This window comes from Mobula hypostoma, chromosome 21 (assembly GCF_963921235.1).
Source record: "Mobula hypostoma chromosome 21, sMobHyp1.1, whole genome shotgun sequence".
Taxonomy (NCBI): Eukaryota; Metazoa; Chordata; class Chondrichthyes; order Myliobatiformes; family Myliobatidae; genus Mobula; species Mobula hypostoma.
In genome coordinates, this window is record NC_086117.1 from 48,804,574 (window position 1) to 48,818,512 (window position 13,939).

Genomic DNA, 13,939 nt, shown 5'->3' on the forward strand with positions numbered 1-13,939 from the left:
TTGTATTGACTGGATTTGTCCAGAATTACCAACAGAAATCATTAAATGGCAGTATTACCTCATGTGATCAGAACGAAATTCGTACCTGAGGAATGCTCTGGGTGACTAGAGCTTCATCTGCCTGACCACTCTCCGGTACTTCTACTTTACCCTCAGTAAAAGCCTCTCGGGTCCGCAACCAGGAGGATTCCTTTCGTCCGCTGTCTTGGTACAGACTGTGTGAGAAGAGAGGACCTTGTTAGAACGAGAGAGCCCATGTGTTATCTCCTAGCTGGGAGCTCAGAGGTTTGTTTGTGACACACGTGGATGCACTTCTCGATCATCCAAAGCAATCTGGAGTCAATGCAACACACATAATTGCATCTCCTTATGAAACAGAGGGAGTCCATTCAAACCATTAAGACTATGCCAGCTCTCAGAGTAACCCCATCAATCCCATTCCCACCCGAAGACAAAATATAGTGGCTACTATGATCAATCATAGTAACCACTGAGAATCACAATAATGCAAATGAGAACAAAGTTAAAAGTCAAAGGATAACTGAAATTTCAATGACATTCAGATTTAAATACAAGAGATCCTGCAGATGCTGGAAATCCCAAGTTACACACACAAAGTGGTGGAGGAACTCAGCAGGTCAGGCATTTCTATGGAAAGTAATTAAGGGCCGAGACCCTTCATCAGGACTGGAAAAGAAGTGGGGGTGGGTTAGGAAACCAGAATAAGCAGGTGGTGGAGGGGGCAGGGGAAGGAGCCTGGTGAGTGGGGAATGTAGATGTATAGGGGAGGGCGTATGAAGTGAGAATCTGGGAATTGATAGGTGGGAAAGGTAAAGAGCTGAAGAGGAAGGAATCTGAAAGGAGTGGGAGATCACAGAGTGAGTTGGAGATATTTCCTTCTGGACTTTATGTGCCAGCTTTAAAAAGTGAGCAGGGCCTGTCAGGATTTGTCTGCGGAGCAGTTGATTGCTTGGGTAATTGTAACTAGCGTTAATTAGCAAGGGCCAATAAAAAGAAGTGAGATTTCAGTGGAGTGGCAATTGTTGGAGTGCACAGTGTTAGAGTGGGTAGGTTTCGGCTCGACAGGCTTGGGAGAGAACAGGCGCAGGCTAGAACTTCAGTTTGAGAAGTCAGTGACATACCAAATGTAGGCAGGATGGTAACTCAGGCAGTGGAATGCTCCTCCTGTGAGATGTGTGTTTTCAGAGTACTTAACAGTCTCACTGATGACAAGGTCAAGGAACTGGAGCTGGGGCTGGATGCACTCAGGATCATCCGAGAGGCTGAAAACTTATAGATGAGTCTTACTGAGGCGGTCACAGTTTGGGTGCAGGCTTCAGATAGTGGATGGATGGTAACAGTCATTGCAGATTACCCTGTGGCCATTCCCCTCAGCACAGTATCTCCTTTGAATACTGCTGGGTGGGAGGATGGCCAGTCAGGGCACAGTAGCCTCAGCCAGACCAGTGGCACTGTGGCCGTCTCTGAGGCTCAGCAGGGAAGGGTAGAGTCAGGCAGAGTGGTAGTAATAGGAGACTCAATAGTGAAGGAAATGGACAGGAGATTCTGTGGCCGCAAGAGAGAAACTAGAATGGTGTGTTGCCTCCCAGGTGCAGGGGTCCAGGACGTCCGAGAGTGGCTGTAGAAGATTTTCGGGAGGGTGGGTGAGCAGCTAGAGGTCATGGTGCACATTGGCACCAATGACATAGATAGTTAGGTAGAAAGGGGGAAGAGATCATGTGCAGTGAGTTGGGAAAAAGGCTGAGGAACAGGACCTCCAAGGCAGTAATCTCTTGATTACTCAATGACACATGCAAGTCAGGGCAGGAATAGGATGACGGTACAGATGAATAAATGGCTGAGGAAGTGATGCAGGGGACAGGATTTCAGATTTCTGGATCATTGGAATCTCTTCTGGGATGGTATGGCCTGTACAAAAATCATGGGCTACATCTGAACCCGAGAAGAACCAATATCCTTGAGGGCAGGTTACCAGAGCTATAGGGGAGGATTCAAACTAAGTTAGCAGATGGATGGGAACTGGGGTGTAGTGTTGAAAATGGGGCAGTTGGTATGCAAGTCGATGCATTATGTAGTGAAACTGTGAGGATGGACAGGCATATGATATGGCAAAAGTGTAACACGGGCAAAATTGAAAAGGGTGACGAATACAGGATTGAAGGTGTTATATTTGAATGCATACAGTACATGGAATAAGGTGGATGGTCTTGTAGATTGGTAGGAAGACATGGCTGAAAGAAGATCATAGTTAGGAGCTTAACATCCAAAGATAAACCTTGTATCGAAAGGTCAAGCAGGTAGGCAGCGGGAGTGGGGTGGCTCCATTGGTTAAAAATGAAATCAGATCATTAGAAAGCACTGACATAGCAGCGGAAGGTGTAGAATCATTGTGAGTAGAGAAAAGAAACAGCAAAGGTAGAAAGACCCATATGGGAACTGTATGCAAACTTCTGTACAGTAGCTAGGATGTGGTCTACGAATTACAACAGGAGATAGAAAAGGCACGTCACAAAGGCTATGCTGCAATAGTCATGGGGGATTTCAAAATGCAGGTAGATTGAGAAAATCAGGTTGGTTCTGGATCCCAAGAGTGAGGATTTGTGGAATGCCTACGAGATGGCTTTTTAGAGCAGCTTGTCATTGAGCCCACAAGGAGAACAGTAATTTTGGACTGGGGGGTTGTGTAATGAACCAAATTTGATTAGGGAGCTTAAGGTAAAGGGACCCTTGGGAGACAGTGATCAGAATTTGGTAGAATTCACCCTACAGTATGAAATGGAGAAGATAAAGTGAGATGCATCAGTAGAGTTAAGGGAATGACAGAGGCATGAGTGGGGAGCTAGCCAAAGGTGATTGGAACAGGATACCAGTGGGAATGACAACAGAGCAGCAATAGTTGGAGCTTCTGCAGGCAATTTGGAAGGTGCAGGATAGGTACATCTCGAAGATGAAGAAGTATTCTAAAGGGAGGGTGAGGTGACCATGGCTGACAAAGGAAGCGAAAGACAGCATAAATGAAAATGAGGCATATAATATAGCAAAAATTAGTGTGAAACTAGAGGATTGGGAAGCTTTTAAAAACCAACAGAAGGTAACTAAATAAACTATAAGGAGAGGAAAGATGAAATATGAAGGTAAGCTAGCAAAACTATCAAAGAGGATAACAAAAGCTTTTTTTCAGATATATAAAGGATGAAAGAGAGGCGAGAGTGGATATCAGACCATTGAAGATGATCTTGTAATGGGGGACAAAGAAATATTGGACAAACTTATTAAGTACTTTGCTTCAGTCTTCACTGTGGAAGACAGTAGCAAGTGTCAGGGGATAGAAGTGAGCTATGACTAAGAAGAAGGTGCTTAGGAAGCTGAACTGTCTGAAGGACTTAAGTCACCTGGACCAGATGGACTACACTCCTGGTGAAGAGATTGTGAAGGCATAAGAAATCATTTTTGAAGAATCACTAGATTCTGCAAAGATTCCAGAGGACTTGAAAATTGCAAATATCACTCCACACATTATGAAGGGAGGGAGGCAGAAGGAAAAAGAATTATAGGCCAGTTAGCCCGATTTCAGGGGTTGGGAAGATATTGAAATCCATTATTAAGAGTGAGGTTTCGGGTACTTGGAGGTGCATGATAAAATAGGCCAAAGCCAGCATGGTTTCCTCAAGGGGAGATCTTGCCTAACAAATCTGTTGGAATTCTTCGAGGAAATAACAGGCAAGATAGACAAAGGAGAGTCAGTGTATGTTGTGTACTTGGATTTTCAGAAGGCCCTTGACAAGGTGCCGCACATGAGGCTGCTTAACAAGGTAAGAGCCCGTGATATTACAGGAAAGATACTAGCATGGGACAGAAGATTGGTAGGAGGCAGAGTGGGAATAAAGGAGGCCATTCTGGTTGGCTGCCGGTGACAGGTGGTATTCTGCAGGCGTCGGTGTTGGTCCGCTTCTTTTCACGTTATATGTCAATGATTTGGATGATGGAATTGATTACCTTGTGGCCAAGCTTTCAGATGATGCAAAGTTAGGTTGGGGCAGGTAGTGTTGAGGACTAGAATATAAGAGCAAGGGTGTGTTGTTGAGGCTTTATAAGGTATCGATCAGACCACATTTGGAGTATTGTGAGCAGTTTTGGGCTTCTTATGTAAGAAAAGATGTGCTCTAGAATAGTCAATTGGATCTGGCCGTTAAACTCAGGTCAATGGAATATGTGGGTGGCGATGTGAAACATTTCCAGATCTCGAAAGAGAGAAATACAGATTTAACATTTTGATCATTCTGAAACATTAACTCTACTTCTCTCTCCACAGACTCTGCCTCACTTGAATATCTGCTTCACCATCTGTTTTGATTCCACACAGTAGTTACCGATAGCCCCAGCAGAACAACAGTCTCCCTCCAACCAATGAAGCAAGAAGCATGCAAGGAGTTTTTCACTGTTTACTCAAACAATACTTAGTCATTAACGTCTGTTTTTCGTCTTGAATGTGTTTCTAGAACTGTTGGAGCCAGTGATTTGAGATTGTTTGGGTGATCCAGTGCTTTGCTGTCTCCCAGAGGATTCTGGGAGGCAGCAAGCCTGAGCTTTGAGGCAAGGAGACGGCAGGACAGGGTGCGAGCAGATGTTTGACTCCATTTCGCCGATTAAAGCTTCCATTGTTCGCTGATTAAAGGGACGAGGGAGATTAAACATCGAGGCGAATGAGGAGAGCGACCGCCAACTGCTTGCCGACTGATCGCTGGTGGAGTCGCTCTGCTGTCAGAGAGAGGGGAGCTTGTGTGGCCTATTGCTGTGCCCAGAGGGTAGGCTTCCAAGTTTCTCTCTGTCGATGACGTTGGAGGATGTTACCAAGGTTTTTCTGTGTTTATGGATTTGGACTATGGACTTTTATTCAGTCTTACCATTTTTATATTCTATGTTTTTGCCCTTTCTTTCTCATTTTTTATGTGGGGGACGGGGATTTGGTGACCGATGTTCTTGCTGTGTTTCGTGTAGGCGAGGGGTTTTGGGGGATCATGTTGCCGAACTCTTGTGCGGTGGGGTTGGGGGCGGTGGGTGGGTTTGCTGTTTCTCTTTGAACTGACTTCCATGGTTTGTTTTGTTTCATGGTCATCAGGAGAAGAAGAACCTCAGAGTTGTGCACTGCATACAAACTTTGATAATAAATGAACTTTTGAGCCTTTTTAGTTTTGGAACAAGCAGAAACCTTTTGTTAATTCTCGGGGTATGATCTCCAATCCACCATTTCTCTACTCCTCTTAATCCCCACAGATCATTAACTTCCCTCCTGAGTACCCCACTTGGCTCTGATCTGCACAGATCTTCAAGAGATTAAGTAGAAATTTGAAATACGTACGCATTGCCGCCATTGTGTGAGTTCTTTGGTCGCAATGTGTCGTTGTATGAGGGGGGCTCTTCCTGCGTTGGTGTCAAGGCTCCCACCACGCGCTGAAAGAACGATGTTCGAGTCTGTGTGAAATACAACACAGCGCGATTCTGGAATGAAAGGGATGCGAACCAAACAAAAAACATGCAGGCAAAATCATAGGCAAAAACCTGATGAGACTGATTCGTTTGCCCCCACTGCAGGAAAACTGCAAATCCCACTGTAGGACTCATCTCTCTTATGGGCCTGTCAGTCCCACACACTGAATGCAGGAGGACAAATCAGTAACTTGAAGTAAAATTGCTCCATTGAATGACATAAACTACTGTAATGGTGTGTCTGTATTCAGTCAGCTGTGAAAATTATTTTCAAGGAAACCATAAAAATCCAATTTATTTTTTTCCTTCAATCAATTACCAAGTCTTCGTGCCATCAAAGAGTACAATTTAAAATGAATAAACTTTTGCTCAGATTAGAGAAAACCCTGACTTGGAATCCAGAGAAACAGAGTGACATTGTCTGATCATCAGTGTAGCAGGCATGTTTTCACAAATCCATTTTCAGTCTCAGTTCCATCTGGGTGAGTACTAGCTGAAGGAGGGTGGGAAGGTGCAGAGGCAGAGAGCTGGGACTGTGCATACAAAATCAAAACTGAACAGCAGTGGGAAAGAATGAAGCGGCAAACTGGTTCAGGCACTAAGAGACGCATGCTGGTGTTGAAGCTTTGGGACATTGTTGGCAAGACAACAACAACAACAGCCCTAAGGGAGAAACAGAATTGTAAAATTTGGTCCCACACTGTGGTGGGATCACATATGCTGTAGTAATATGAAGGCAAAAACCAGTTACATGTACATAGAGGTATGTTTGGTTGCCGTCTGGCACTCATTCATTTAGCATGCATCAATTTTCTTCAACAAAGGGCAATGGCCCACCACTCTGTAAGTTAACAACCAGCCTAGGACTGCAGCTAATAAGATGGATACCAACATTTTACTCAGCTAATAACCAGCATTTTAATTCCACTGACATTAGATAAATAATTGAGAAAGTGTAAAAATTCATTTATTTCTACAGAAAAGAACACAGTTCTTTGTACAGAAGGGAACAACTACGCTCTATCCATCTCCTGTGGTAAGAATCAGATCTCTGGTGTGGGGGGAGGGGCGGGGAGGGAGAAGAAAGAGAAAGAGAGACAGAGATAGAGGGAGACAGAGGAAGAGACAGACGCAGAGAGAGATAGAGAGAGAAAAAGTCAGAGAGAGACAGAAAGACACAGAGAGAGACAGAGACAGGGATAGAGAGACGCAGGCAGAGACAGAGAGAGATAGAGACAGACACAGAGTTAGAGAGCAAGAGATAGAGACAGACAGATGGAGAGAGAGAAAAAGATAGAGATAGAGAGAGAGAGACAGAGACAGATACAAACAGAGAGAGAGTATTTTGAATCATGCAAAGTTTATATTTATTTACTGGAAAGTCATTTAGAGAAGTTTCCCTGATATGGAAATACAGAAACAGTGATTCCATCAACGTGCTTTGATTCACCACTGAGTCGTTCCACCTACCTGTGACAAGCCACCAGGCTGTTGCTGCATTCGTTTGCTTTTGTTCTGTTTGTAGTAATCAAAAATCATCAGTGCTGCATAGACTTTCCCCACCGTCAACTCTGTAGCTGAAGGAAGGAATAAATACATGAGAGTGGCCAGCCTTACATTTACAATTCAAAACAGCTTGGCCTCAACTGAGTAATAAATAATACAATTTCTTCAGCCACTTTCTTTAAACAAAGAGTCATCATGGCTAAACAGGGCCATGAAATGTTCTTCGCAGTGAAGAATGGAGAGAGTCCTAAAGCACTTTGTATTAGAAGAGGGCAAGCTAAGAAAAGGGTAGGTATTTAGGTGCAAAGGAGGGAATCTATGCCTGATGACAGAGATAGTGGCTGAGGTCCCAACAGAGTACAACACATTTACATTCAACAAGGAGATGGACATGGTTGATGGTGAAATCAGAGATGGACTTGCCGATATTCTAGCCCATGTCTATATTTAGGAGGAGGCGGCACTGGGTCTCTTGAAAAATATGGAAGTGGATAAGTTCTGTAGGCCAGAAAGAATGCAGGAATGGAGGTGGCCATTTTGTGAGACTGTCCTTGCAGCCACCATTTTGTAAACTGTTTGAACTGATTCTTGCTCTGAGAACCTAATCAGAGCAGTTGAATGAGGACACACGGAGTTTCAGCTAATGACCTGCTAAACTTGAGACCATTCTCAGACAAGTATCTATTTACTATGTGAAGTGGCAGATTTGCAGAAGAAGCAATCTGCAATCTTGTTAGACTCGGTGTCTGGATCACCTGGTTTGAACCAGTCAGAGTTCAAACGAACAACAGCATAAGGCTGACGGCAGAGACTATAGAACAATGGTGGTTGTAACCCTGGACCAGAGCCAATAAAAAGGTGACCCAAGTAGGTCAGGTGACCTTGAGCCAACGGGATGGAAATGTGTTATTTAAACTGATGAGGAACATGATAAGATTTAGGAGCTTCAAGTGCAAAGATTGACAACTCTCCAGAGACCAACTATCATGGATGTGGAGTACCCAATGGACACGTGGAGATTAGATTGGGACCTTGAGGAACACCTGGCCAGCATAGAATCCTTCCCCTGGTATTACCTTTTCTATCCATTGACTGTTCATGAAGGGTCAGGGAAACTTAGATGTGACACAGGTATTCAGTTGTGTAAATTCACATGCTCTTCAGCTGAGACAATAAAGGTACTTGTCGGTAAATACAGATTCTCTCTGATCATTATTGCTAAGGGGTAGATCCTTGTAACAGTTCTCAGGGTTCAGTGGGATTTATCCCATGTTATTGTAAGAGGCAAGAGAGATGTTTGCTGGGGCCTTGGAGGATATCGTTGTGTCCTTCTTGTCCATGGGTGAAGTCCCAGAAGATTGCAGAAGAGCCAATGCTGTTGTTATGTTTAAGAAAGGTAATAGAAGCTCGCATGGAAATTATAGGCTGGTGAGCTTTATATCAATGACAGAGAAACTATTGGAGAACATTCTTAAAGTAAGGGTTTACTTACATTTGGAAAAGCATGGACTTCTAATAGATACTCAGTACAGCTTTGTGCAGGGCCTATCTAACAAAAATTTTGAATGTTTTGAGGAGGTGACAAAGGTAATTAATGAGAATAGGCAGTGGATGTTCACATCCACTGCCTATTCTGACCATGAGGGACCCTAGCATTTGCCAGGGTCCCTCATGGTCAGAAGGTCCAGAAATTTAAACACTATGGGCTCCACATGAGTCAGTAAGGTGACTCCAAAACAGGAGAACAAAAACTTGCTTTACTCACCTCCTTTCAACTTGCCCCCTCTCATCTTAAAGCTTTGTCCTCTAACATTTGACAATTCCACTCTGGGGGAAAAGGACTGACTGCTTACCCTATTTATGCCACTCATAATTTTATAGACTTTTATTAGGTCTCCCTGCAGCCTCTGATGTTCCGGAGAAAATAATCCAAGCTTGTCCACTCTCTCCTCAGAGCTCATACCCTTTAATCCAGGCAGCATCCTGGTGAACCTGTTCTGCATCCTCTCCAAACCCTCAACATCCTTCCTATACTGGGGCAACCAGAATTGCACACAATACTCCAAGTGTGGCGCAAATGAAGTTTTATATTGGAATTGATCAGAATCAGAATCAGAATCAGGTTTATTATCATTGGCATGTGCTGTGAAATTTGTTAATTTAGTAGCAGCAGTTCAACACAATACATAAAATAGAAGAGGAAAAAAATTAATAATAATAAATAAATAAATATTATTCAGTGTACTTTATACAGTATACGTGTGTTGAATAGATTAAAAATCGTGCAAAAAACAGAAATAATATATATTAAAAAAAAGTGAGGTAAAGTCCGAGGGTTCAATGTCCATTTAGGAATCGGATAGCAGAGGGGAAGAAGCTGTTCCTGAATCACTGAGTGTGTGCCTTCAGGCTTCTGTACCTCCTACCTGACGGCAACAGTGAGAAAAGGGTATGTCCTGGGTGCTGGAAGCCCTTAATAATGGAAGCTGCCTTTCTGAGACACCGCTCCTTGAAGATGTCCTGGGTACTTTGAAGGCTGGTACCCAAGATGGAGCCGACCAAACTTACAACCCTCTGCAGCTTCTTTCGGTCCTATGCAGTAGCCACGGCCCCCCACCCCCATACCAGGCAGTGTTGCAGCCTGTCAGAATGCTCTCCACAATATATCCATGGAATTTTTTGAGTGTATTTGTTGACATATCAAATCTCTTCAAACTTCTAATGCAGTATAACCACGGTCTTGCCTTCTTTATAACTGCATCGATATGTTGGGACCAGGTTAGATCTTCAGAGATCTTGACACCCAGGAACTTGAAACTGTTCACTCCCTCCACTTCTGATCGCTCTATGATCAGAACTGACATAACCAGCTGAAATGGTTAACTCTCCTTTGACATAGATGTATGCATTTGCCTTAAGTGCACAAAAAACACAGTCACTTCCATTCATATCGTATTAAAATATCTGGACTTAAGAAGAGCACTTACGTCTATGGGGAGGCACCAGTATATCCAGAATCTTCTGGGACAAATTTGGCCAAATAGCAGTTATTTCTTTCCTCAGCTCCGCATCACATTGCTGCTGGTGTGCTCCTCCTGTGGGAAAGGACAAGACAGTCAGGCTCTGCTCAGGCTCCAGATGCAGAGAAACCTCTACTCTGCACCCACTTCGATCTTCATCAAATGGTCATCTTCTGTATGTTGACCGTGGTGCAAAGTGAACTGGAAAGGCTCACATTCTTGTGGTGAACAAGCTAAAGCCTCAAAATTGTGTTAGAAAACAGTGGTTCAGGTATAAAATCAACCAGAAACAAATCAAATCTATCTACTGGGCAGATAAACAAAACAAGCTGAATTAAAGCAGACAGGAGCACTGGAACCAGAAGAGCTTCTTTCCTAATTAGGAATGAACACACACAGTATTGAGAGGAAGGAAAATAAGGAGGAATGATGAAAGGGAAATGGGAAGAGACATGGCGAATTCACGCTCCAGTAGGCCAGTCTCTTAAAAACACAATGTGAAAATTATTTATGGCAAAACCAAGCATAAAATGCATAGTCACAATCCAGTTGATTCCTTAAGCCATCAAAAAGATTATTGTGATTTAGTACTGTGTGATTTCTAGCATTTAGAGCAAGGGGCTCCCAACCTTCATTGTGCCATGAACCTCTACCATTAACCGAGTGATCCGTGAACCCCAGGTTGGGAATCCCCGATTTAGAGTATAATTGAGGTAATTTGTTTTCTGTCAGTGCTATAAAACAGAGCCCTTTATCCACCTACACTGTCAGAAAAGTTGATCGTTTCCCACTGACCGCCCTGTCTCAGTTCTTCCCTCCACTCCTTTTGACAAGTGACTCTCTGGCAACACATGGAGCCCATTACCTCAGGGGAGGAAATCTGCCCTCCTTACCCGGCCCAGCCCAAACGGGGCTCCAGATACACAGCAATGTGGTTGATGTGATGTTCAGCTGCCTTCCGAAATGTTAGCAAGCCATTCGCTTGTAGCAAACCACCAGAAAAGCACAAGGGTGTAAAATGGGATGGATTTAAGTTGGGAATTAAGACTCCTGTAGTTGAACTAGGCACCGGAAGTCACAGCAGCATAATCTGCCCTGTGAAGTACTTCTTACCAGTATCCGGGAGCTTGTGCGAAAAGCGGGAGGCTGCCTTCTCATTTAGTAGTCAGGCAACACAGAATCACACCTCAGGCAGCACCATCTCCATCCCTGGGAAGGCCCTAGCTCACCCACAGGATAGACCCAACTCAGCCAACGAGACAGTGGTCTACATTTGGAACAAGCCTGTAAGTCCTCAGCACTGACTGTGGACCCCATTAACTTTCACGGTGTCAGACTAAACCTGAATGGGGAAACCTTCTGCTGATTACCACCTATTATTCCCCTTAGCTGATAAATTAATACCACTCTGTGTGGAACCCCACTGAGAGGCACAGAATGTACCCTAGGGTGGGGGAAACCACAATTTCCTTCACCAAGAGTGGTTCAGTAGCACTACTACTGACTGACTGCGAAAGGACAGGGCTGCTGGATTGTACTGAGGCAGGTGGTGAGGGAATTAACAAGAAGGAGAAACCTTCTTGAACTTGCCCACCACCAATCAACCTGTCAAACAAATGCTTCTGCCCGAAGCTTCTTCAGTAGCAGCGACCAGGGCACAGTCCTTGTGAAGCCAAACTCCTGCGCTCATGGTGAAAACACATTTCATCGTGCAGTGTGGCACTACCAGTAAGACAAATGGGGTGGAATGAGAATAGATCCAGCAGGTGAGGGGCAGCAGCAGAATTGTACTCATTAATCACGATCTGCAACTCTGGCCCCTGCTCTACCATCACCGTCAACGCAGCAATCCACCCTGGGTCGATAAAGAGAACACGCTGGGGCAGCACCAAGCACACCTCAGAATGAGGGGTCAACATGGTGAATTACAAAGCAGCACCCCTTGTCTGCCACAAATCATGCGCAATGCACAAGAACAGAACCAGGCAATCCCACTGCCTGTGGATCAGACCTTGGCCACATGCAGTCTCTGATGGTGGTGGACAACGTAACAACTCACTGGAGCAGGTGGCTCCAGAAATACCCCCATTCTCAATCCTGAGGGTCAGTGGAAAAGAGAAAGTTGATGAAGTTGCAAGAGCCTTCAGCAGTAAGTGCTGAGTGGGGGATCCACCTCAGCCTCCTCTGGTGGTCCACAGTATGATAGTATGGTCCACTAGTCTTCAGACAATTCCAGTCACTCCATGTGATATCAAGAAACAGCTGAAGGAATTGGATACAGCAAAAACTATGGGTTCTGACAATAGTACTAAAGATCTGTATTCCAGATCTTCCCACACCCTTAGCCAAGCTACTCTATACAACTACAACACTGGCTTCTACCCATGTACCTCCTTATCCACAAGAAGCAGAACAAATCCAACCTGGCCAGATACAGCCCCAGTGATCGACTGTCTGTCCTCAGCAATGTGATGAAAGGGACAAATGGGGATATTTGATAGATATTTGATAAGTGCTCTCAAGGAACACTTAAAAGTTCTAAGTAAATTTTTTTTATCAAAGTACATATACGTCACCAGATATAACCCTGAGGTTGGTTTTCTTATGGTCATACTCAGTGAATCCAAGAACCATCAATGAAAGACCGCACCAACAGGGCGGACAAATGCCCTTGTGCAAAAGATAACAAACTGTGCAAATACGAAAGAGAAAGAAAAGCAATAAATATTGAGAACATGAAATGAAGAATCATTGAAAGTGAGTCTATAGGCTGTGGGAACATTTCAATGATGAGGCATGAAATTGACTGAAGTTAACCCCTTTGGTCCAAGAGCCTGAGGTTGGGGGTTAATAACTATTCCTGAACCTAGTGGTGTGGGACCTGAGGCTCATCCACCTTCTTCCTGATGGCAGAAGTGAGAAGAGAGCATATCCTGGGTGGTGGGGGGTTCATGATGATGGATGCTGCTTTCCTGCAACAGTGCTCCATGTATTTGTGCTTAATGGACTGGGTTGTATCCACCTCTCTGTAGAATTTTCCATTTGAGGGCATTGGTGTTTCTATACCAGGCTGTGATGCAAACAGTCAATGTACTCTCCACCTCTCATAGAAGTTTGTCAAAGTATTAGGTGTCATGCTGAATCTTTGCAAACTTCTAAGAAAGTTCACTTGTTCAGCAATAACCTTCACTCAGAAGTTCAGATTGGGTTCTGCCAAAATCACTCAGCTCCTGATCTCATTACAACCTCAGTTCACACACTGACAAAAGAGCTGAACTTCAAAGGTCAAGTGAGAGTGCCTGCCTTTGATATCAAGGCAACATTAGATCAAGTCTACATCAAGGAGCTCTGGCTAAGCTGAACTCAGTGCGGATCAAGGGGAACCCTCCACCTGCTGGTGTCAGATCCAGCACAAACAGAGATTGTTGTGGTGGTTGGAGGTCAATCGTCTCAGCCCCAGGACATTTCTGCATGAGTTCCACAGAACGGTGTCCAAGGCACAACCATCTTCAGCTGCTTCATCAATGACTTTCCTTCAACAGATAGGTCAAAAGTGGGGGTGTTCAGTGATAATTGTACAACTCCATTCACAACTCCTCAGATAATGAAGTGGTCCACATCCAAATGAAGCAAGTCATTGACAATTTCCAGGGCCGGGCTGTGAAGTAACATTCACATCACACACATGCCACCCAACAAGGGACACTCCAGCTATCTGTGAGCAGATTTGTGCCCCTCATCAAAGAAAGGATGTGCTGGCATTGGAATGGGTCCAGAGGAGGTTCATGAGAATGATCCTGGGAATGAAATGGTTAATGTATGGGGAGCTTTTAATGGCCCTGAGCCTGTACTTGCTGGAGTTTAGAAGAATGGGGGAGAATTCATTGCAAGCTATTGAATATCGG

The 13,939-nt window shown here is 44.3% G+C and overlaps 1 protein-coding gene across 3 annotated transcripts in view; it reads right to left on the reverse strand.

Annotated features, from left to right (window-relative positions):
• The window catches only part of LOC134359997 (probable voltage-dependent N-type calcium channel subunit alpha-1B), a 910,000-nt gene that overhangs the window by 32,161 nt on the left and 863,900 nt on the right, over positions 1-13,939 (reverse strand). For all 3 annotated transcript variants that reach the window (XM_063073960.1, XM_063073961.1, XM_063073962.1), the window contains 4 exons: positions 10,002-10,109; positions 6,979-7,085; positions 5,381-5,493; positions 86-215 (listed from right to left, as the gene is read on the reverse strand). In XM_063073960.1, the coding sequence (XP_062930030.1) occupies positions 86-215; positions 5,381-5,493; positions 6,979-7,085; positions 10,002-10,109 (458 nt within the window). The remainder of the gene's footprint in view (positions 1-85; positions 216-5,380; positions 5,494-6,978; positions 7,086-10,001; positions 10,110-13,939) is intronic.